The sequence below is a fragment of the Chiloscyllium punctatum genome, chromosome 46 (genome assembly GCF_047496795.1).
Source record: "Chiloscyllium punctatum isolate Juve2018m chromosome 46, sChiPun1.3, whole genome shotgun sequence".
Classification (NCBI taxonomy): domain Eukaryota; kingdom Metazoa; phylum Chordata; class Chondrichthyes; order Orectolobiformes; family Hemiscylliidae; genus Chiloscyllium; species Chiloscyllium punctatum.
In genome coordinates, this window is record NC_092784.1 from 48,847,481 (window position 1) to 48,871,734 (window position 24,254).

Consider the following 24,254-nt stretch of genomic DNA (forward strand, 5'->3'; position numbering starts at 1 on the left):
GTACAATTACAGCATTTAAAAGGCATCTGACTGGGTGTACGAATAGGAAGAGTTTAGAGGGCTATGGGTCAAATGCTGGCAAATGGGACTAGGTCAGATTGGAATATCAGGTCAGTGTGGATGATTTGGATCGAAAAATCTGTATGACTCTACGACTATGGCTCCAACTTGACGCTTCTTCATATCAGACACAAAACATTAACTCAGTTTCTATATCCTCAGATGCTGATGGAGCTGTTACATTTCTCCTGTACTTTGCGTTATTATTTCAAATTTACAGCATCTGAAGTATTTTACTTTTGTTTGGGAAAATTGACTAATCTATAAAAATGGACGCTCAATTATTGTCACTTGAAAATTCCTTCACCCTAACCACATGCATGTTAATAATATTCACAGTTGCATTTTCTGTCAACTGATTTTGTGGTGCTTTTGCCTTGGGTGTGAATTCAAAGCCTGTGACAAATGTGCATGAAAGGAATTGACAGTACCTGCAGCGATCCTGCTTGATGTTGAGAATAACATTTATCGATAATGGACTGGTCCTTCAGGAGGACAGCTAGACATTGCAAAAACGGACCTGTGAGGAGGACAATCATGAATTAACAAGGTTGTGTCTCACAACCCGGGTCTTCTCAGTATTTAGAACACTTGCAGATTCTGCAACGGTAGATCAATTTGGTCTTGCAGATGTTAAAAATTTATGACTTGACATTTCTTGATCTCAGTGCAGGCCCTGCCCCGTCACCTTCCACCCCACCTGAGATCTGGGAGTCTCCTGGTCCCTTTTTGTCTCTGAGTAAGCTAACTGTGACTATTGGAGATCCTTGCTTCTTCTCAGCTTCAGTGCATCTTTCTTAAATGACAGTGGCACAGGTACATCACACGAGAAGCTAAAACTGAGGATTAAGAGCCAACATATTTGTGTGTGTGTGTGTGTGTATCCATCGTCAGTGGGAAGAGTAAATGAAAGAGCTCTGTGTGCTATGACTGTTGTGTCAGGATGAGATGCCTGACTGCTGGCTCCCAGTGCAGATAAGGAGATTTGCTGTCTTTACAAAATCTCTAAGGTGAAGGAGGCCATTCATAGAATCATTGAATCCCTACAATGTGGAACCAGGCCATTTAGCCCAACAAGTCCACACCAACCCTCCAAAGAGTATTCCACCCAGACCCATTCCCCTTTCCTTATTTTCCCCTGATTAATTGGGCGGCTCAGTGGTTATGATTGCTGCCTCACAGCACCAGGGTCCCAGGTTCAATTCCAGCCTCGGGTGACTGTCTGTATGGAGTTTGCACATTCTCCCCGTGTCTGTGTGGGTTTCCTCTGGGTGCTCCGGTTTCCTCCCACAGTCCAAAATGTGCAGGTCAGGTGAATTGGCCATGCTAAATTGCCCATAGTATTGGGTGCGTTAGTCAGAAGGAAATGGGTCTGGGTGGGTTACTCTTGGGAGGGTCGGTGCGGACTGATTGTGCTGAAGGGCCTGTTTCCACACTCGGACTGAGAGGAAACTGAAGCACCCGGAGGAAACCTACACAAACAAGGGGAGAATGACTATTCAGTCAATCGAGTCCACACCAATCCTCCAGAGAGCACCTCACCCAGACCCAGGACCCTACCCCCTACATTTCCCATAACTAACTCACCTAAACTGCACATTATGGACAATTTCAACATGACTAATCCACCTAACCTGCACGTCTGTGGACTGTGGGAGGAAATCATGGAGAACGTGCAAACTCCACACAGACAGTCACCTGAAGCTGGAATCGAATCCAGATTCGTGGTGCTGTGAGACAGCAGTGCTGACCACTGAGTCACTGTGACACCCTAATTGTCACAGCACATAATGAGGCCATTCATCCCTTGCCCCTGCACTTGTTCCATTACCTAGGGCCAATCTCCTGCCTTTTCCCCATATCTCTGTAGACCATTTCTATCCAAATAATTATCCAATGCCTTCTTGAATGCCTCAGTTGAACTTGCCACTACCACATTTCCAGGCAGTACATTCCGGAACTGCCCGCTGAGTGAAAATGTTTCTTTTCTCACATCCCTCTAGCTGAATCTGTGCATCATTTTAAATCCATGTCCTCTCATTCTATTTCTCTTTTAGCATCTCCCTGTTTACTCTGTCCAGCCTGTGTTGGCTCCAACCTGCAGAAATCCTTTAAGGGAAGCCTGTTAGGCCTGATGTGGGCCTGGGTTTCTTACGTACAGACAACTGAAATTGTCTTAGAGTATACCAGACTGGCAATGGGGGTCTCAAAACCAGATGTCAAATTCTTATTTATGGATGCAAAGGACCCAGAGGCCTGTTTTACATGAAAATGCAAATCTCTGACCTCATCAATATGGCTGGTAAGACATGTATTGGCTTAAAATGAGCAACATTTCTCTGTCTAGCATATTGAGGGCTTTCTGTGGGGCATTCTTTTCCATTTCTTTACAGGATGTGGGCATCATTGGCTAGGCCAGCATTTATTGCCCATCCCGAATTGCCCAGAGGACAGTTGAGACTCAGTCAATTACTATGGTTCAGGAACCCTGTGCAGGCCAGACTCGCTAAAGATTTCCTTCCCAAAGGGACATTAGCAAACCAGGGGAGGTGAGTGCTATTATCATCAGAGTTCCAGGGACCAGGGTTCGAATCTCCGCCACAGCAGAAGGTGAAATTTGAATTCAATTTTAAAAAGTATGAAATTAAGAGTCTAATGATGACCGTAAATCCATTGTCAATTGTTGAAAAAAATCCATCTGGTCCTTTAGGGATGGAAACTGCCATCCTTACCTGGTCTGGCCTACATGTGACTCTAGGCCCACAGAAATGTGGTTGACTGTTATCTACTGTCTGGGCAATTAGAGATGGACAATAAGTGTTGGCCTGGGCAACGATGCCCTGATCCCATAAGTGAATGAAAACAAAAGATGAATCTTTATGACAATTGACATGGTGGGCCTTTTTATTCCAGATTTTTTTTATTGAATTCAAATTTCACCATCTGCCGTGGATGGGATTTGAACTGGTGTTCCCAGAACATGACCCTGACACCTGAGAAATTATCGTTGCTCAGACGAACCTCCCTGCTAAGAGCTGAAAGCAGAATTTTGTCTTACCTTCGGGTGTTGCATTATTAATGATCAGGGATGTGGCATTGAAGACGATGAAGCGAAAGAGGAGATATTCAACAAGATTTTTGTTTGGAATGTGAAGGAGTTGTGGGCAGATTGAGAAGCCAACTGATCTATTCAAATGGGTGACCACTTACAGTCTCACACAAGTTCCTCCATTCTTACCACATGCATGTTAATAATATTCACAATTTCCGTCAACTAATATTCGATTTTCTTACTCTGAGGGACTTTGTTAACAAATGACGAGTCAAATCCTAACTGAGGAATACAAATGTAGCTTCCTTTTATGTTCTGGCAGACAGCGTCAGCATGGCAGGGATCTTGGAGACACTCATCGATGTCTGCGATGGAGAAAAGAGATTATTCATTACTCTTAGCTGAGGCCTGTCACATCTGTAGGCACAGAGGAGGCAGAGCTAGTCAGACTACCCCCATTGGTGTTGAGTTTACTTGTTTCAAGGAATTGATTGGGCTTTTACACCACAAACACACAACCAGAACAAGATCTCTACTGAGCTTGAATTCAGCATTAATGCACAGAAAGATTATATGGCTTCAATCCTGTCTGAGGATCATTTGAATAGTCGTCAATTATGTAGAACAGGTAATATTGGGTAATATTGACTTAGTTATCTTGCACTCATCACGTTCGATAGTCCCTTCATGGACGTAGAACCAGCAGCACAGAAACAGGCCATTTGGCCCATCACTCTGCATTGCCAAGGAGACTCTCCCACTTTAACCATGTGCCCAATATGTATTGGTAAGATTTGCAGATTGTAATTAACCTGTTTGGCTGTGTTCTGAGTGCATGTTCCTTGGCAATCAAGTTCTGGAAGGGGACTTGAACTGAGAGCCTTTGGATCAGAGGCAGGGTACTGTGTCACAAGATCTCCACCACGAGAATAATATCTGGACTGAAATTATCGAATTAATAAACTCCCCAGAGTGTGGGAGCACGCCATTCAGCCCATTGAGCCCACACTGGCCCTTCGAAGGGCATCCCATCCACACCTACCCCCACCCCCCAATTCTATCCTTGTAACCTTACATGTCCCATGGCTAGTCCACCTAACCCACACATCTTTGGACTGTGGGAGGAAATCCACGCAGACGCAGGGAAAATATGCAACCTTCACACAGTCACTTGAGGATGGTATTGAACCCCTGGTGCTGTGAGGCAGCAGTGCTAACCACTGAGCCACCATGCCACCCTGTGAAATATAAAGATATACTGTAAAGATGTGACTTGTATTAACTTGATATAGAAGATAAACTGATATGCTAATTGAAGTGATACAAATTATAGAAGTTTAGCCTCCTAACCACCTGCTCAGGGGTGAGAAGAGGAAACATTTCTTCAAGGGCAGCTTGGGACTGCCCCGGCCTCCCCAAAGAGTGTTAAAGTAGACCACAGGGCGGTCTTCATGGTACATTTCTGATTGGTCCATCTTTACAAGGCAAGCATATTAAGAATGAATGATTTTATTTTACGAATGGAAGACTTTTATTGTCACATGCACTTTACAGAGAGAAATACAATAAAATACAGTGAAAAGCTTTCATTCATCATCACAATAGGGCACCATTTTGATAGTTTAAGACGCAGAGAAAATTTAGAAAGGTATAAGTTAAAGAGAGGTTAATTTATGTACAGCTCAGAAACATGTTCACCTCACCAGACCCAACTAGCTGATCCTCAGGTGCCATCTTTTGCTGCTGGGCCGATTCACCTCCGTGTTTGATTAGAATTGGCATCTGGGTCAACCTGAAGTTCCTGAAGGCACTTCAGTGACTCAGTAAAACTTAACACTTGAGGGAGGGCAGCTGAAACTTTCTTAGTTCCCCCTGCTCCCCCCACTCCACACCCCCTGGGGCCTGAAGGAATCTGAACCGGGATCTGACTGACCTTTACATCCAGCTCCGTAACCGGTAAAGTTGGTCTGGCCGGAAACCCGGGCAAATCCTTTGTTGCACAGACAGTAGAATCCACCTGCGGTGTTGTGGCATGTTGCATTGCTACCACATAATGCTTGAATGTTGCCACACTCATCATAATCTGTAACAGAATATTGGCACACATTGGGATAATATCCTTCATAATATGTCCCTTGCCCAAAGATTAATGTTGCTGAGTTAGCCAGTCATATCGACCAGTGGGGTGTGCATCGTGAGGTAAGTGAGAGCAAGTCAACCAGGGTTTTACATTGTCATGTGCTTTAGGAAGCCATTGGATATTGTAAGGGTGCTGTGTGCCCAACACAATGGACTACTGAGACAATGAGCTGAGGAGTGGCAGATGGAGTTTAATTTGGATCAATGTGAAGTATTACATTTCGGTAAAAACAAACAAAGGGGTCTCGAGTACATAGTTCTTTGAGGTTAGCATCACATATAGCAGGGTGGTTAAGGGAGTGTTTAGAACACTCGCTTTCATTGCTTTGACCTTTGAGTAGAGGAGTTAAGATGTCATGTTCAGGTTGTACAGGACATTGGGCAGGCCTTTTCTGGAGTACTATGTCCAGTTCTGGTTGCCCAGTTACAGGAAGGATATTACTCAGCTGGAGATGACTCAGAAGAGATTTACCAGGTTATTGCCAGGAATGGAAGGGTTGAATTATGAGGAGAGGCTAGATAGGCTGGGACTATTATCACCGGAGCGTAAGAGGTTGAGGAGTGACCTTATAGAGGTTTATAAAGTCAAGAGAGGAATGGATAAGCTGAATAGCCAATGTCTTTTCCTTAGAGTGGGGGATTTCAAAACTAGGGTGAGAAGAGAAAGAGTAACAAAAAGACACGAGGGACAATTTTGTTTTACACAGAGAGTGGTTCGTGTGTAGAATAAACTTCCAGAGGAAGTGGTGAGTTTGGGTACAGTTACAATGTCAAAAAAAGATTTGGTAAGTACATGATACAGAAATATTGAAAGGATATGGGTCAAATGCAGGCAAGTGGGACTAGTCTGGTTTGGTGTTATGGTTGGATCAAAGGGTCTGTTTCTGTATATTGTATGACCAAATGACTAGACAGTTCTCTGATAATGACAATGGTGAAGGACATGGATAAGGCAGGGGAGAACAATAGATCGCACTGGAGTTACTCAAAGTGTGATCATGAATTTACCTATGCAAGACGCCACTGCTGCACTCACAAAGTGTTTATCTCCTGTTGAGTAATATCCTTTCTCACAGGTACAGTCGAAGCTGCCAGAAGTGCTGTGACAGATTGCATTGGAGCCGCATGGATTTGTCTGACACTTATCCATATCTGCAACAGACAGGAACATACTTCACCATGTGCCATCTCTGTCGATAGTTGAGCATTCCCTGTGCAGTGGGGGCAAATGCATCAATCTGGGTGGGCTCAAAGATACAAATGTGTCTTATCTACAGTATAAAGCTTCTTCAGCAACCTACTACTCCCATCCTCCACCATCTGGAAGGGCACATGCAGACGAATACTGCCAGGTCCGAGCTCCTCTCCAAGTCGCAGGCCATCCCGACATGATTATATCCCACCGGTATCTCAGGATAAAAAGTCCCATCCTTTCAGACCGAGAAGTAGAGAAGCTAGTTATCTCAGCTGGTTGTGAATATTTGGAAATCTCTACCCCAGAAAGCCATGAGTGCTCAGTTGTTGAATGTAGGATCATAGAGACATAGGAATAGGAGTAGGCCATTCAGCCCATTGAGCCAACTCTGCTACTCCACTAGATTGTGGCTTTTCTTCTACCTAAATGCCATCCGACAACAAAAGCACCAATCTTTTAATGTCATTAAGTCTTCAGCTGATAAATCAAATTCGTTCTTGAACCTGATTGATCTTCCATGACCTTCTTGGGTAGAGAATTCCAAAGATTCTGGGTGAAAGAATTTCTCCTTATCTTAAAATAAGGAACATTTAAAACCAAGTTCGCTGGTCCGACACTTCCCAACTAGTGGAAATGTCCCATTTGAATATATCCAAGGCTGAGATTGATAGACTGTTTTTGTACGTTGGGGCTATCAGGAAGATTTAGAAAGAAGCTGAGAAAGTGCAGCTTGAGGTAGAATGCTGGCAGCTCATTTTCTTCCAGATGGTGTGGGCAGCTCTGACACCACACGGACCTGCAAACATTCAAGAATAGGGTCTTTCCAAAGGTCCACTCGGGACAGTCAACACTGAGGTGGATAATTAAAAAGGCTGAGAAAGTGACAGGTTCTAACCCTGTCTTTCAGCTGTTTTGGAGGGTGGAGGAAGGGGTGTGATAGAATAAACCGAAACTGATGGTTCCATTCGATTGATTCATATAGAATGAGTTGGCATTAAATTCTGGGTAAAGTTTAGAAGCAATTTTTCTCTTTTACATGAAGCATGTGATGTTGTGGACTGCGCTATCAGAGTCAATGGTGTGGATTCTAACAGAGGGGACAAATTGTATCCCCAGCCGTGGTTAAAATTGGCTCAGTGTCTTATCAATGTGAAATCTTACAGATCTGCAGGGATAGATGAGCTCGTTAGGTGAATTGTCCATGCTAAATTGTCCACAGTGTTCAGGGATGTGTTAGTCAGGGGTAAAATGTAAAGTAATAGGATAGGAGAATGGGTCTGGGTGGGTTACTCTTCAGAGGGTTAGTGTGGGCTTGTTAGGCCAAATGGCCTGTTTCTACACTGTAAGGATTTTATGATTGTATGATTTAGAAGGAGGAAGTGGGCTGTCAACCTGGGCCTCCTGCAAGAGAGGCAGGGACACTACCACCACACCACAAGAGACCACACACTCCGGCCATTGCCATGATACCTGATTTGGATCAGTGTGGACATTCTGCTCCTCAGGACAGGAAGCTCCACCCTGGAGATGCATCTGGTCTAGCTGATTGGCAATCCCAGCAGTGCCAAAAGTGATTAGTGGCTGACAAGTGGTCACAAGGGGAGGAGTGAAGGCAGACGGAAGATTTGAGGTCAGTCTGTGGGTTTTGGATGGGAAGGAGCAGGACAGTTTGAGAAGTTGGGAGGGCGGCAGTAGCGGTGGTGGGGAAAGAGGGACAAAGTGCCTTGCAGAGGTACCCCTCCCCCCACCCAATGGGCATAGGGGATGCTCCGAAATGGTAAACACCTGTTTTACATGTCAACTATTTGTCATTAAACCCCCCTCAGACCACAAAACAAAAATTGGCAGAGGCAGATCAAAGTTCCTGAGTGATTGAAACAGGGAACATGTCAACATTTAAGAATAGGTGGGGAGAATGTGAAAACTCCACACAACCAGTCAGCCAAGGGTGGAATCGAACCTGGGTCTCTGGTGCTATGAAGCAACAGTGCGAACCACTGAGCCACCATCTTGATATGACTTTGTGAAGGTGTTCAGAAGTTCAAAACTCTTGCTCGTCTTTTTCAAAGTTTTTTTTTGTAACTTCAGTATGTGTTGTGGTGGATTTTTCTCTTTTAAAGTTAAAGTTCAGAAATGAGCTGTGGAAATAGACCATTCAGCCCTTTAAGCATACTCTGCACTGCTGCATATTCATTATTCTCTCAGTGTCATTTTCCCAATTTCTCCCCAGAGTTATTGATGCCTTTAAAACCTAACAAAAAAATGTAAGTTTTAACCAAGTAAGAGTACAATCTGAACAGATTGTTTTAAAATTAAGAATATTTAAACTTACCAGCGCATGTTGTACCATTGGAACATTTCTCACTGCTGACTCTGCAGAGAAAAATCACTGGGGGTAGGGAGAGTGGGAGAATACAGTCTCATGAAGTGTTACTTTATTAAGATGTTTGTGAGAACAAGTATGGTATATCAGCACCCTGCCCCATTCCCCCCCCCCACCCCCCACCCCCCTTGACAAACAACACATTTGCAGAATTTTTGAATCTATGTGAAGTGATGCACTTGGGCAGGACAAACAAGGCAAGGGAATAAATAATGAATGTTAGGACCCTGGAAAGCACCGAGAATCAGAGGGACCTTAGTGAGCATGACCACTGGTCCTTTACGGTATTGGAACAGGTGGATAAATTGGTTAAAGAAGCATATGGAATACTTGCCTTTATTGGCTAAGGCATAGAGTTTATACTGGAACTATATAAACTCTGATTAGGCCACAGCTAGAGTATTGCTACAGTTCTGGAATCCACTTTACAGGAGGGATGCGACAGCACTGGAGAAGGTGTAGAGGAGATTTACCAGAATGTTGCCTGGACTGGAGATTTTCAGTTATGAAGAGAGATTGGACAGAACGGAGTTGCTTACCTTAGAGCAGAGGAGTTTGAGAGGAGACATGATTGAGATGTATAACATTATAAGGGACATAGATAGGGTAGACTGGGAGGAACTGTTCCCTTTGGCAGGAAGAATCAGTGACCAAAGGGATTTAAGGTCAGGGAAGAAAATTCAAAGGAGGTGTGAAGAAATATTTTTTATCCAGAATGTGGTGGGAATCTGAAACTCACTGCATGTAAGGGTGGTAGAGGCAGAAATCCTCATAACATTTGAGAAGTATTTAGATGGGAAAGTTTGGAGAGATATGGATCAGGAGCAGGAAGGTGGAGCGTGCTTAGTTTGAGAACATGGTCGGCATGGAATGGTTGGACCCAACGATCTGTTTCCATGCTATATGATGCTATGACTCTATGACTCTATGCGCCCTTGAGATGCCAAGCCATGGGCCAAGTGCTGGCAAATGGAATTAGAATCGTTAGTGCAGGCTCAATGGGCCGAAGGGCCTTTTTCTGTGCTGTGGACCTCTATGGTCCTATGATCCAAGCAAAGAACACCATCTCCCTTGACTAAAACTCTCTCTTCTAGCCTCTTGCCTGATAAATGCAAACGCATTGTTGGGGTGTGGCTCAGTCAGCACCTGTGGGCAGCCTCTGAGTTAGAGGTCTGCGGGTTTGAATCTCATTCCAGAGACTTAAATACTAGGCTGATTCCCAGTGAGCTACTGAGAGAGTGCCTTGCTGTAAGAGCCGCTATCGCTTGAATAAGACATTAATGCCTGTTCAGCCCAGACTCTTTGCTGCCCCAGTATGCATACCACATTCCAGTGGCTCTGGCAGTCTGTGGGATTCAGAAGGGACAGAAATAGGCTGTGTTTCCAAGGGTAATTGCTGCAGCTTATGCAGAGCAGGGCCTCTGAGACTGGCATATTCAGCCTCTGTAGGCAAAGCACCATACAAGACAGTACATGTCCCTACAAACTATATTAGGGATTCAGCTTGTGGAACTAATCACTCCAGTCTATGGATCAGCAGTCATGGCAGAAGGCATTAGGAAATACTTACAACACAAAATCAGGCCATTCAGCCTGACAATTCCATGCTGGTGTGTATACATCATTCACAGTGCAGTCTTTTGAATGAACTATTAACGGTGAGGACCTATCTCCTACCTCAATCCCATGTCACCTCCATCAAAGAGGAGTGGGTGGGGCCATGTGGGGTGTTGGGGAGGGGGGGGTAAAGGAGAGATGGGTGGGGAAGTTCTGCCCAGAGCACTGGTCAATGCTGATCCCTCAATCAATATCACAAAAACTCAGCAGATCATCAGGTCATTACAGTGATTGGTTTCTGGGATATTATTGTGCACCATTTAGCTGCCGCGCTTCCTACATTGACGTCACTTCAAAAAACCACATTTCGTTGGCTGTGAAGTTGGTTGTGAAAAGTGCTATATAAATGCAGGAGTCCTTCTTTACTTCACATGCTTCCTCCCCCATCCCACCCCAATCAACACATGCTCGTCACTGGTCTCTGTGATCTGCAGGCCAGAGACTGGCTTCAGACGTTGCAGAAATCCCCAAAAGAATTAAAATGTGAACTTGCGGATGTTTATAAAGGAAATTGAGAATAACTGCATTTTATCTGCAAGCCTCATGACTTCTTATTGATGCTATGACCCTATGACCTGAGGAACAGTCGGCAGAATTATGTTGGGTTTCCCCACATTTACACACATATATCATACTTGCGCGAGCGCGCACACACACACACACACACACATGCAGACACAGCGCACACACACATACAGACACACAGATGCACACATGCACACACACAAACAGATACACGAACTCAGTCGCAAATCCACACAGGTTACTCCCCTCACCCTATAGACACACAAAAATACACCCGTACAGGCATGTGACACCACAAACATTCACCTAAACAGACACCCACACACAAACAGACAACTACACAGCCACATCCCTACTCCAACACACATCTAAACATTCACTCAGTCAAACATACATTTAGACAGGCACCTACACAAACGTACAAATGAAGATCTATACAGAGACAGAAATAGATGCTTGCACACACAGCAACATCTCACACCCACACAGCAGACCCTGATATTAACTCTAGTTTATCAGTGGGAAGCTGATTTGAGCTTTCTCACTGTTCCCTCGCCTTTGCACCCGTCTACTTCCAGATATTTATTCATCCCCATTATACTGGACTCCCAGGGCTTATGCCCGAAAGGTCAATTCTCCTGCTCCTTCAATGTTGCCTAACCTGCTGTGCTTTTCCAGCACCACTCTCTCAACTCCCTACTGGCTGCCCCATATAGAGCAGACTGGGCCCTAAACTCTGGAACTCTCTCCTCTCCACTCTTCCATCTCACTTTCTTTCTCTACCCCTTTGGCCAACAGCTTGGTTATTTATCCAAAGATCTCTTCATATGTCTTGGGGCCTTGAGGTGCCTTGGGATATCTTATGAGTTTAAAAGGTTAATGCGCATTGTTATCAATCATGTGCAAGCAGGGCATCACCAAAATGCTTTCTTCATGTAAAACATTGGGCTTCCTATCCATTGATCACCTCCAGCATTCCTCATTGGGAACTGTTTTAATGGATGCAACCTCCTACCATTTAACTCCCCCGCTCGCCCACCCACTGCCCAGTGGAAAGATTAACCAACACAAGACCCCACTGTTAAGACCACAACCCCCAGACTTCCCAACTCACCTCCAGCTACACTGGCAAGGTAACCCTTCACACAGAGACACCAAGCACAAAATCCCAAAGGGAACATCCGCAGGGGGTTGTGTCATTAATTTTCCATTATGGGATGCAGGCTTCACTGGCAAGGCCAATACTTGTTGCCTGTTCTTGAACTTAGGGATGTGCTCTACCATTTTAGAGGTTAGTCAAGTGTCAGCCATATTGCTGTGAGTCTGGAGTCACGTGTAGGCCAGACCAGGTAAGGATGGCAGATTTCCTTCCCTAAAGGGCATTAGCGAACCAGATGGGTCTTTTTACAATGATACTAACGTTCAATTTCAGATTTATAAACTGAATTGAACAGCCACAGCAGGCCTTGAACCCAGGTTTCCAGAATGTTAACCTGGGGCCTCCAGATTACTACAATAACAGCAACAATACTGCTGATTCAGACTCAAACACAAAGAATGCTGGAGAAACTCAGCAGATCTGGCAGCATCTGCACAGAGAGAGAAACAGAGTTAGCACCTTGAGATCCGAAGAAGGGTCTTTGGACTCGGAACATCAACTCTGTTTCTCTCTCCACAGATGCTCCCAGACCTGCCAAGTTTCAGTTTTACCTCAGGATTACCACTCAAGTTATATTCCCACTACATCACCATCTTCCCCCCCAACAATAGATAATTAAGATGTAAGATGTATCATTAAGCGAGGAATGCTATATGCTTAAGTTTGCCCATGACTGACTTGGGGACGGTCTTCAAATGTGAAAACAAACAGATGCCAGCTCCGACTAGGTGGGTGAGATGTTATGCGTCTACATCCAATAGGATACCATGAGGACAATGTTGGCACTGCTTCACTTAATGCAAAACCTTGAAGAGATTACACCAAGCTACAATCAGTACTTTACTTTCTAAATGTTTATTTCCTGTGAACACACCCAAATCTTAACCCAATTGTTTTGTCCCTGGTGTCAGCGTCTTTATAATTCATCTACTGAGTCTGAACTCTGCAGGTTGTTACTCCTAAGTTGAAAGTATAAAGTCTCTGTCCCTGCATCCACACTTATTAAATCATCACCAACTACAACTTACTGTTTCCCAGTCTCTTAAGCAGTGAGCATCCCCATCTTTGGCAATCTTTTAACACCTCAGTTTATCACTGAGTAGCAACAGCATAGATAGAGGCCATTTGAGTCTGCGTCGACCCTCTGAAGAGCATCCTATCCAGGTAACCTGCAAATCCCTCGAAACTACCGGCCAATCCACTGTAACCTGCACATCTTTGGACTGTGAGAGGAAACCGGAGCACCCAGAGGAAACCCACACAGACAAAGGAGCAAATACAGACAGTCAATCGCCTACGTCTGAATCGAACTTGGATCTCTGACCTTGTGAGGCAGCAATGCTAACCACTGACCCACTGTACCGCCTGTACATCTTTTCAAATTATGAGGGGTATGGGACAAGACAATGTGATAGAATGTCATCTATTCAGCACTTCCTAATTTGCTTCAGCACCTTTGGGACTGAACACTTTGGTGTAGTTAATCCTGCACTCTTGAATCTGCGCTATGTGTGAGTCAGTGATGAAACGATGGAAAAAGAGAGTGTCATCAGCTTCGGTTCCTCACTTAAATTTATCACTCAGAAAATAACATCATTTGAACCCATTGTATAACAGAGAAAGCATGAAGAATTTCTGTCTTAGTCACACCAGATGTCCCCGGTCAGGGTGGTCAAGGCACTCAAAGAGAAACAGCATGCTTATCAAATCCAGAAAACATTCTAACCATAAAACTTTAGTTGTTAACTTACTGAGAAATGTCAAACACCGACAGGTTTTCATCTTTCTGTTTCCCTTTCCCTCACCAGGGAAGCTCATTGGGTAACTGAGACGTGTAGCTATTAGCAAAGAATTGCATTAGTTTTCTTACAACACAGTTGCAAGTACTGAGTTATGTCGAAAGTAAACCATTCCCAGTCTAACCTTTCTATATCAAGGGGCCTTTCGTTACCCACCTAATTATTCCTTTGCAAAAGGAGAAAAAGGGAATGTAAATCATTTTATGGAACGCAAGAATCATCCAGAATATGTTATAAAACTTTTGAAAATTACATGTTAAAGGATAAATTCAGAAGTCACATGCTCCAAAGGTTTGTGATTTCAAATAAACCTGTTGGACTATAACCTGGTGTTTGTGATTTCTGACTTTGTCCACCCCAGTCTAATACTTGCACCTCCCCATCAAGCATAAATGATTATTAAGTCATTTCAAACAGTTCTTTAGCAACTCCAAGAGGATTCTAACATTTGGCAAGCAGTCTCAGTGCAAACATATCACTTTAAGTAAGCAATTCTCCAACTGCATACACAACACAGCTTCTATTAAGGTTACAGTACTCACCTCTGCAGGGTCCTGTGGTTAATGTGTAACCGTTGGTTCTAAGATGAAACTTGCAAACAATTATAACCAGGCCAGCAGATGTTGGGAATATATCCCACTGTTGTTCCACTTCTGCAAAAACAATGGAGTGGGCCCTGACTACGTCTCCCCCAAAATCCAACGAGTAGCTTCAATGTGAGATGTGACAGCATAAATAGGTATTGCGAACGTCCTGTTGTTATGTTCTTTGTGGTAAGTTGTTTAACCTCACCCATTCATCTCTCCAACTGCCTGCCTAGTCAAACAGACAATTTGAGGCATCAGCACTACATTCAGACACACCCAAGTTAGTAGGAGCTTGAAGTGAGCCCCTTCCATAAGGGAGCTAGTCAGTGACGCTATGGATTGTGCATCACAATTCGCTGCCTGACAACAGTGCTGAAAAGGCCCTTGAAGGAGACACCGCTTTGCCTGAGGTGCCAAGACTTGATTTCACTGGTCACCAGTTGAAGTGTGACACAACTGCCATGTTCAATGCACACCCTTTTGGGATCACAGAGCAGTGGACACGGCTAATGACTCCGGGGATTCCAGTTCCTTTGCTCCCAGCAAAACATTTTCAAAATTCATTTGTCGCTGGCTTCCCCAGCATTTATTGTCTGCCCCTAGTTGCCCCTTGAGAAGGTGGTGTTGAGCTGTCTTCTTAAAATGTTGGTGTACGTACACCCGCAATGCCCTTAGGGAGGGAATTCCAGGATTTTGATCCAGCGGCAGTGAAGGAACGGCGATATATTTCCAAGTCAGGATGGCAAGTGGTTTGGAAGGGATCTTGCAGGGGGTGGTGTTCCCACTGTATCTGCCACCCTTGTTCACATTGGCCCTACCTGACCAAGATTATGGCCATCTTCCTCATTAGCTCAGTATGTGGTTCGACATTCAGCTGCATTTGATACTGTTTTCTGTGGAATTCCTTCGGATGTTTCACTCTTGGCAAGGCATGCTATACACACAAACTGTTGATGGTGGTCTCACATCTGCTAGTGCAGTTTGACTAACAGCACCAATACTGCCTGACACACAGGAAGGAATTCATTTCATCTTTGGATTGCACACTTTTTCCTTCCTCTTTTTGGTTTTCCGCACAGAGTAAGGTTGCAAGTTTACTGATTCAAATCCAACTGGCTGATAATCAAATCCCTTTTACACAGTGGACCGGCAAATATTTGTTGATCCTCAAGAGTAAAAGTAGCTGACATTGTTGGCTCCCCAATTCCTTCACCATTGTAATGCAACATGCCCTAATCCAGGCTTGGGAAGTGCAGGAGTTGGGAGGTCCTCCCTCCCTAATGGAAGGCAGATCTTTCCAATGCACTCAGGTTGAGGGTTTCAGCCCTGCTCCTGGATTTGACTTCCCCCCTCCCCCACACCTTCTCGATCCCAGTCACTGCAGCTTTGCCCTGACCCCCAACTGTGGTCCTGCCCTTTGACCTGGCTACATGCTCCTATTTTGAACACAATGATGTCCCCACCCCACCCTCTACCCCAACCTCCACCTTGAGCGTAGCAAACTCTCCAGGGCTGTGGGCCCCAGTCTGATACAGCTCCCCCTTCCCCCAAACCCTAGGGACCTGGATGAAACAAGATCTAAATGAATGGTGGAGTAGGCTCGAAGGTCTGACTAAATTCCCCTCACCGTGTTCCTGCTCATCAGGAGGATGTCGTCAAAGAAACACCACAGTCTGTGATTCTGTACTTGTTACCTGGGAATGTTCAGGACTTTTAATTGTGAAGTGGTAGGGTTGAATTTTATCGAAGACTCCAAAGCGTTTGCTGATATGTTCTAAGGTGTGTGTGTGTAAGGTAACCTTTGGGTTTCAATTAAACTATACCTTTCCAATTCCCTCTCACAATAAGTATGAAGTTGCCTGCAAACAATAATCAGGTGGCAGACTGCCAACACTGAGGCCTGTGGTATGGAGGAGGAAATGTTGGCCTGGATGGTGAGGGTGGTGAGGTGTCGGTGAAGGGGATATTTATTGAGGTCTCGCCACAACTGTACAAGCCATTAGTGAGAGTGAACTGGGAGTTTGGTCTTTTGCAAGGAAGGATCTATCTGTAAGTGGAAATGTCTCAAAGAAAGTTCACTTGGTTAATTACTGGGTTGTAGAGGAAAGATTTGGCTTATACTCTTTCGAGTTTGGAAGAATGATCTTATTAAAACAAGTAAGATTATAATTGACCTTGATAGAGTAGCTGCTGAGATTGGGTATATGGAACGGTGGGCTGGGGGGAGTGGTACAGGTAAGGGGTCCCCATTATAAGATTACAAGGAGAAATTTCCCTCTGAGTGTCATAGGTTTCTGGGGGGTTTTTTCCACAGCGGGAATATATTCAAGGCTGAGTTATAGTGCCATAGAGTCATAGAGATGTACAGCATGGAAACAGACCCTTCAGTCCAACTTGTCCATGCTGACCAGATGTCCTGAATTAATCCAGATCCATTTACCAGCATTTAGCCCATATCCCTCTAAACCCTTCCCATTCATATACCCACCCAGATGCCTTTTAAATGTTGTAATTGTAACAGCCTCCATCACTTCCTCTGGCGGCTCATTCCATGTACTCACTACCCTCTGCATGAAAAAGTTGCCCCTTAGGCTCCTTTTAAATTTTACCCCTTTCAACCTAAACCTATGCCATCTAGTTCTGGGCTCCCTTACCCAGGGGAAAGACCTTGTCTCTTTACTGTATCCATGTCCCTCGTGATGTTACAAACCTCTATAAGGTCACCTCTCAGCCTCTGATGCTCCAGGGAAAACAGCTCCAGCCTATTCAACCTCTCCCTATAGCTCAAATCCTCCAACCTTGGTAACATCCTTGTTAATCTTTTCGGAACCCTTTCAAGTTTCACAACATCCTTCCGATAGGAGGGAGACCGGAACGGCACACAATACTCCAAAAGTGGCCTAACTAATGTTATACAGCATGGAAACAGACCCTTCAGTCCAACCAGTCCATGCCAACCATAATCCCAAACTAAACTTGTCCCACCTGCCTGCTCCTGGTCCATATCCCTACAAACCTTTCCTATTCATGTACTTATCCAAGTTCAACAGGTTTTTGATAGACAAGAGAGTCCAGGGTTGTTGGGAGGGGCAAGAAAGTGAATTTAAAGCTACCGTAAGATCAGCCACGATTTCAATGAATGGCAGAGGAGATTCGATGGGCTGAAAGGCCTGCATCTACTCCTATTTCTTGTGATCATGTGATTTTAAAGGGATGAGAGATGGGGGAAGAATGTCTCCCTACACTGGAGTCCAATTGACATAATGATTTGTAATCCCTTTATGAGAGCCCTGTCCTGCCTGACCCTGGGAGTTTGTTCCTCCACAAAACCCAATGGTTAGAATTGGAAATAGGATCTGAACAGAAAATTACAGTCCTCCTTTTAAAGTGCCCCTGATTTGGGTTTCCTGCAGGTGGTTTGAGTTAGACTTAACCCCAATACCTCGAACAGCCTGAAGCTGTCAATCCATTTCCTCTCGACGCCTCGAGAGCTGCCCCACAAAACCCCATCGACGTGACGAGCCAATCGAAAGAAAACATCAGCAGAAAATCGATGCAGAAGCACTAGTTTGTGGAGTTCTTCTTCTGTTTGAATCACTGGGTCACAAGTTCAAGTCCCACTCCAGACACTCGAGCATAGAGTCCTGGCTGGTGTTCCAGTCCAGTGCGGACATGGGGTGGGTGGGGGGTGGCTGCACTGTTGGCAATGCCATCTTTTGGATGCCACTTGCCTGGCCTCCTGAGTAAATTCTTGTTCTGCTTCAGAACAGTCCCTGTCTAACAATGTCTGCTCTGAAGACCAGTTCATTTGATTGAATCTATAAATTCTTGAAGGGTCCTGTCAGGGAACACGTGAAGCAGATGCTTACTCTTAAGGGACAATTTAGAACTAGAGTCCACTGTTTAAAAATCAGGAGTCGCCCATTTAAAAAGGGGAATTTTTTAATTCACTCATAGGATCAGGGTGTTGTTGGCTAGGCCAGTATTTATTGCCCATCCTAAATTTGCCAGAGGAGTTATTCACATGTAGGCCAAACCAGGTAAGGATGGCGGTTTCCTTCCCTAAAAGACATGAGTGAACGAGATAGGTTTTTCTGACAATTGGTTGTTGGTCATCATTAGACTCTCAGCTTATGCCTTAAATGTTGACTGTCTTGATCCTCAGATGTTGGCCTGATGTGTTTTGCTTTTTCCAGCACCACACTTAATCGACTCATCATTAGACTCCCATTTCCAGATCATGTTGACATAAGGAGGGAAGATGTGTTGGGTAGGCTAAAGGATATTAAGGTGGACAAATCCCCAGGACCATATGGGATCTATCCCAAGTTGCTGAGGGACGCGAGAGAAGAAATAGTTGGGGCCCTGACAGATAGTTTTGTAGCATCCTTAAGGACAGGTGATGTGACAGAGGACTGGAGAGTTGCTAATGTTGTCCTCCTGTTCAAGAATGGTAGTGGGATACTCCAGGTAACTACAGACCAGTGAGCCTGATGTCAATGGTGGAAAAGTTGCTGGAGAAGGTACTGCGGGATAAAATCTATTTATATTTGGAAAAGAATGGGCTTATCAGTGATAGGCAACATTGTTTTGTGCAGGGTAGATCATGCCTTACCAACTTAATAGAGTTCTTTGAGGAAGTGACCAAGTGGATAGATGAAGGAAGGCTGCTGATGTCATTTACATAGACTTTAGTAAGACATTTGATAAGTTTCCCCATGGTGAACTAATGGAGAAAGTGAAGTCACATGATGTGCAGGGTGTTCTAGCTAGGGCGATAAAGAACTGGTTGAGCAACAGGAAACAGAGAGTAGTAGTTGAAGGTAGTTTCCTTGAAATGGAGAAAGGTGACCAGTGGTATTCCACAGGGATCAGTGCTGGGGCCACTGTTGTTTATAATATACATAAATGATCTGGAAGAGAGCATTGTTGTTCTGATCAGTAAGTTTGCAGGTGACACGAAGATTAGTGGAATAGAAGAAAGCATAGGGGACTATCAAAGAATACAGGAGAATATAGATAGACTGGAAAGTTGGACGGAGAAGTGGAATTCAACCTAGGCAAATGTGAGGTGATGCATTTTGGGAAGTCTAATTCTAGAACCAACTATACTGTAAACGGAAAAGCCTTGAGAAAGGTTGATGAGCACAGATATCTGGAAGTTCAGGTCCATTGTACCTGAAGGTGGCCGTACAGGTGGATAGAGTGGTCAAGAAGGCATATGGTATGCTTGCCTTCATTCGACAGAGTATTGGGTATAAGAGCTGGCAGGTCATGTTAAAATTGTACAAGACATTGGTTCGGCTATATTTAGAATACTGTGCACAGTTCTGGTCGCCACATGACCAAAAGGATGTGGATGCTTTAGAGAGGGTGCAGAGAAGGTTTATGAGGATGGCATGGAAGGTGGTAGCTATGAACAGAGGTTGAGTAGGTTAGTATTGTTTTCATTAGAAGAAAAGGAGATTGAGATCTACAAAGTCACAAAGGGTATAGACTGGTAGATAGAGGTAAGCGTTTTCCCAGAGTGAGATTCAATAAAATAGGTCACACATTCAAGGTGAGAGGTGAAATGTTTAAGGGGTATACACACAGAAAGTACTTTACACAGAGGGTGGTAGGTGCTTGGAATGCGTTACCAGCAGAGGTAGGCACGGTAGATTCATTTAAGGTGCATCTGGACAGATGCATGAGTGGATGGGAAGCAGAGGGATACAGATGCTTAGGACTTGGGCGATAGGTTTAGACAGTGAATTTGGATCAGCTCAGGCTTGGAGGTCCAAAGGGCCTGTTCCTGGACTGTAAATTTTCTTGGTTCTTTGTCCAACCTCTCCCTAGAGACCATTGAGTCCTGGTAATAACCTTGTAAATTTCTTCTGCACTCTTTCCGGTTTAATGACATCCTTCCTATAGAAAGGTGGGCAAAATTGAACACAATACTGCAAGTGCAGCCTCACCAATGTCCTGTACAATTCCAACTTAACTTCCCAACTTCCATACTCAATATCCTGACTAATGAAAGCCAGTGTGCCCTGATGCAGAGGGAGATCTGAGTGTTCAGGTCCATTGTAGCCTGAAGGTGGCAACACAGATCAATATAGTGATCTAGAAGGCATACAGCATGCTTTCCTTCATCAGCTGGGGTAGTGAATACAAGAGTTGGCAGGTCATGTTTTAGTTGTATAGGTCTTTGGTTCGGCCATATTTGGAATACTGGGTACAGTTCTGGTCACCACACTACCAAAAGGAGGTGGATGCTGTGGAGAGGATGCAGAGGCAGTTCACCAGAATGTTGCCTGGTATGGGGGACGCTAGCTATGAAGAGAGGTTGAGTAGATTAGGATTACTTTAATTAGAAAGACAGAGGTTGAGGGGCGACCTGATTGAGGTCTACAAAATCATGAGAGGTATTGACGGGATGGATAGCAAGAAGCTTTTTTCCCAGAGTGGGGGACTCAATTAATAGGGCTTACGAGTTCAAAGTGAGAGGGGAAAAGGTTAAGGGAGATGAGTGGAAAGTTCTTTAGGCAGAGGGTGGTGGGTCCTGGAATGCATTGCCAGCCGAGGTGGTAGAGGCGGGCACGAAAGCATCATTTAAGATGTATCTGGACAGATACATGAATGGAGCAGAGGAATACAGACCCTTGGAAAATAAGTGACAGGTTTACATAGAGGATCAGGATTGGTACAAGCTTGGAGGGCCAAAGGACCTGTTCCTGTGCTGTAATTTTCTTTGTTCTTGTTCCTCTGTTCCACTACATTCCTTAAGTCCCTACCAAGAAACACCTACCTTTTCTCTCAGGGATCTTTGGCAGTTTACCAGGTTTCACAGGAGTGTTTCAGTCATGAAAAGAGATTGTACAGACTAGAGTTATTTTCCTTGGAGCAGAAGAGATTGAGAGGGGACAAGATTGAGATGTATAACATAATGAAGGGAATGGGCTGGGTAAACAGGAATGACCAGGGGCGCGGATTTAAGGTAAAGGGGCAGTAGGTTTTGAAGTGACATGAAGAAAAATCAATTTTACCCAGAGGGTGGTAGGAATCTGGAACCTGCTGCCTGCAAGAGTGGAAAAGGTGGAAATCCTCATCACATTGAAGAAGTATTTAGATGTGCACTTTAGGATGTCAAAGCATACAAGGCTATGGGCCAAGTGCTGGACAATGGTGTTAGAATAATTAGGGGGTTGTGTTTGACTTGATAGGCCAAAAGGCTTTTTTCTGTGTTACAGATGTTGATGACTGTATGGCACTCTCTTCCTGAAAAGGTGATGGAAGCAGAGTCTGATTATTTTTAAGTCTGAAAAGGGTTGGTGCTTAGCAAGGAGCTGAAAGGTTATTAAGGTTGAGCAGGAATGTGAATTTGAGGTTACAGTCAGATCAGCCATGATCTTATTAAATGGACGAGCAGACTGAAGGAGCTGAGGGGCCTACTCCTGCTCCTAAAATGTGTGTTTATGGAACTATCAGACAACCAGAACCACTAGAGCAGATATTCATGCTTTCTTTAATTTTTCATGGGAATGTAGGCATTTCTGGCTGGGCCATGATTTATTGCCCATCCCTTGTTGCCCCTTGAGAAGGTGATGGTGAGCTGCCTTCTTGAATCGCAGCAGTCCATGTGCTGTGGATTGTCCCACAATGCCCTTAGGGAGGGTGATCCAGGATTTGACCAAGCAACAGTGAAGGAACGGTGATATATTTCCAAGTCAGGATGGTGAGCAGTTACGGGGGAACATACAGATGATGAGATTCTGATGTATCTTGTGTCCTTGTCCTTTTGAGTTGCAGATACTTCACCTGACGAAGGGGCAGCGCTCTGAAATCTTGTGATTCCAAATAAACCCGTTGGACTATATCCTGGTGTCATCTGACTTTGCCCTTTTAAGTGGCAGAGGCTGTGGGTTTGGAAGGTGCTGCTGAAGGAGCTTTAGCAAGTTCAAACATTTCTGATCATTTTCACATTTTCTGTGGGTATTTCATAAGTTCTAAAGGTTATTACAGAGCATTGCCATTTCGAGTTATGGGGTCAATTTTCACCGTGGCTGTTGTATACCAGTAATAGTTACTCATTTTCTCCAACCTATTTTACGTTCTGTCACCTTATTTTGGAGTATTGTCAGAAACATTAATGTAGAAACACAAAAAGTCATTAAATAAAGTATTGTTTGCATTTTTACACTTCTGTTCTGAAGTCCTGATACAAATTTTGGTCCGCAGTAAAACTTTACTTGATTCAGGGGTTTCTACAAGCTCTAAAACCTTGCATATGTCTCATTCTAACTTTTTGTAATGTGATTGGTCTTTTACTGTGGAATATTTTAAAAATTCTGGATTGTAGAGGTAGCTTTGGGCACCCACCCCCCCATCTGAAATAACTGCTCCCTCCCTCCCTCTGACTGTAGCATGCACTCTCTATAGTGTGCACTGCAGCAATGCACTGGAGCTCCTTCAATTCTGTTGCAGTCAGTACCTGAAAGGGTTAACTGACGTCACATGATAAGCTTTGACCATCAGGACATGAGGAACTGCTGCTGGAAGGAGATAATGAATTGTTCTGCTGTGTTCTATCTGAAAGCGAGCAATTATGTCTATTTATTCTTAAATATAGCCTTAAGTCTTAACATAGACTCTCACATAGACTTAACGCAACAAGCCACTACCTATTACAATGCAGTGCCATGCATTACAGAAAGGAGGCAATGACTTAGTGGTATTAGTGCTGGACTGTTATTCCAGACACCCCAGCAATGTTCGCAGGAGCAGAGTTTGAATCCCGTCATGGCCGATGGTGGAATTTTACTTCAAATCTGGAATTAAGAATCTAATGAGGACTATGAATCTATTGTTGATGTCGGAAAAGCCCATCTGGTTCACTAATGTCCTTTAGGGAATGAAACTGTCATCCTTCCCCATCTGGCCTGTAAGTGGCTCCAGACCCAGCAACATGGCTGACTCTTAACTAGGCACTCTGGGATGGGACAATGAATGTTGGTTTAGCCAGTGATGCCCTTGTCCTGTGAATGAATATTTTTTATTTAAATTACTGCATAATAAACCTGTTTATCAAGACTTCTGTCAAAGACTTCATCTGAGTTTCTTCCCTCCTTACTAGGTAACCTAGGCTACGACCAATAAGAAGGCTTGGTGATAGTAAATCAATCTGGGGTGTCTCAGATAGTCCTAACTGAATGACCATGACCATGCTGAAGGAGCTTAAAAATCACGGGCAACATGAAGGCCATCACCTCCAAAATTCCCCTCAAGTTAAGCTCTGTTCAGTCTTCTCCATTCCTTGACTTTCACTGTCACCGGCTCATAAGTGTGGAACTTCCTCCTTGATAACTCTGCAGTGGTTCAAGAAGATGATTCACCACCACTTCACCAAGGATAGCTAAGGATGAACAATAAATGCTGTCCCAGCCAGCAATTCCCACATCCCAAAACTGAAATCTTTAAAAGAAATGGAGGAGCAAAGGTTAACACAAGACTGTAAGACCACAAGACATACCAGAAGAGGTAGGCCATTCATCCCATCAAATTCATTTCATCCAATAATGAGATCATGTGCGATCTGATAATCCTAGAATCCCTAGTGTGGAAACAGGCCATTTGGCCCAACAAGTCCACACAGACGCTCCGAAGAGTAACCCACCCAAACCCATTCCCGTACCCGATTACTCCATGGTTACCCCTGCCTAATGCAACTAACCCATACATTCTGAACACTGCGGGCAA

At 44.3% G+C, this 24,254-nt stretch overlaps 1 protein-coding gene across 3 annotated transcripts in view; it reads right to left on the bottom strand.

Moving 5' to 3' along the window:
* Positions 1-15,474, bottom strand: part of LOC140468016 (adhesion G protein-coupled receptor E3-like) — a 48,063-nt gene extending 32,589 nt beyond the window's left edge. For 2 of the 3 annotated variants that reach the window (XM_072564163.1, XM_072564162.1), the window contains exons 1-7: positions 14,472-15,474; positions 13,882-13,968; positions 8,779-8,835; positions 6,260-6,403; positions 5,046-5,195; positions 3,355-3,477; positions 492-580 (exon numbers count right to left, since the gene is read on the bottom strand). In XM_072564163.1, coding sequence (XP_072420264.1) covers positions 492-580; positions 3,355-3,477; positions 5,046-5,195; positions 6,260-6,403; positions 8,779-8,835; positions 13,882-13,948 — 630 coding nt within the window. In that variant the 5' untranslated portion in view covers positions 13,949-13,968; positions 14,472-15,474. The remainder of the gene's footprint in view (positions 1-491; positions 581-3,354; positions 3,478-5,045; positions 5,196-6,259; positions 6,404-8,778; positions 8,836-13,881; positions 13,969-14,471) is intronic. The other variant, XM_072564164.1, reaches the window with a different exon arrangement.
* Between the last annotated feature and the right edge of the window lie 8,780 nt (positions 15,475-24,254).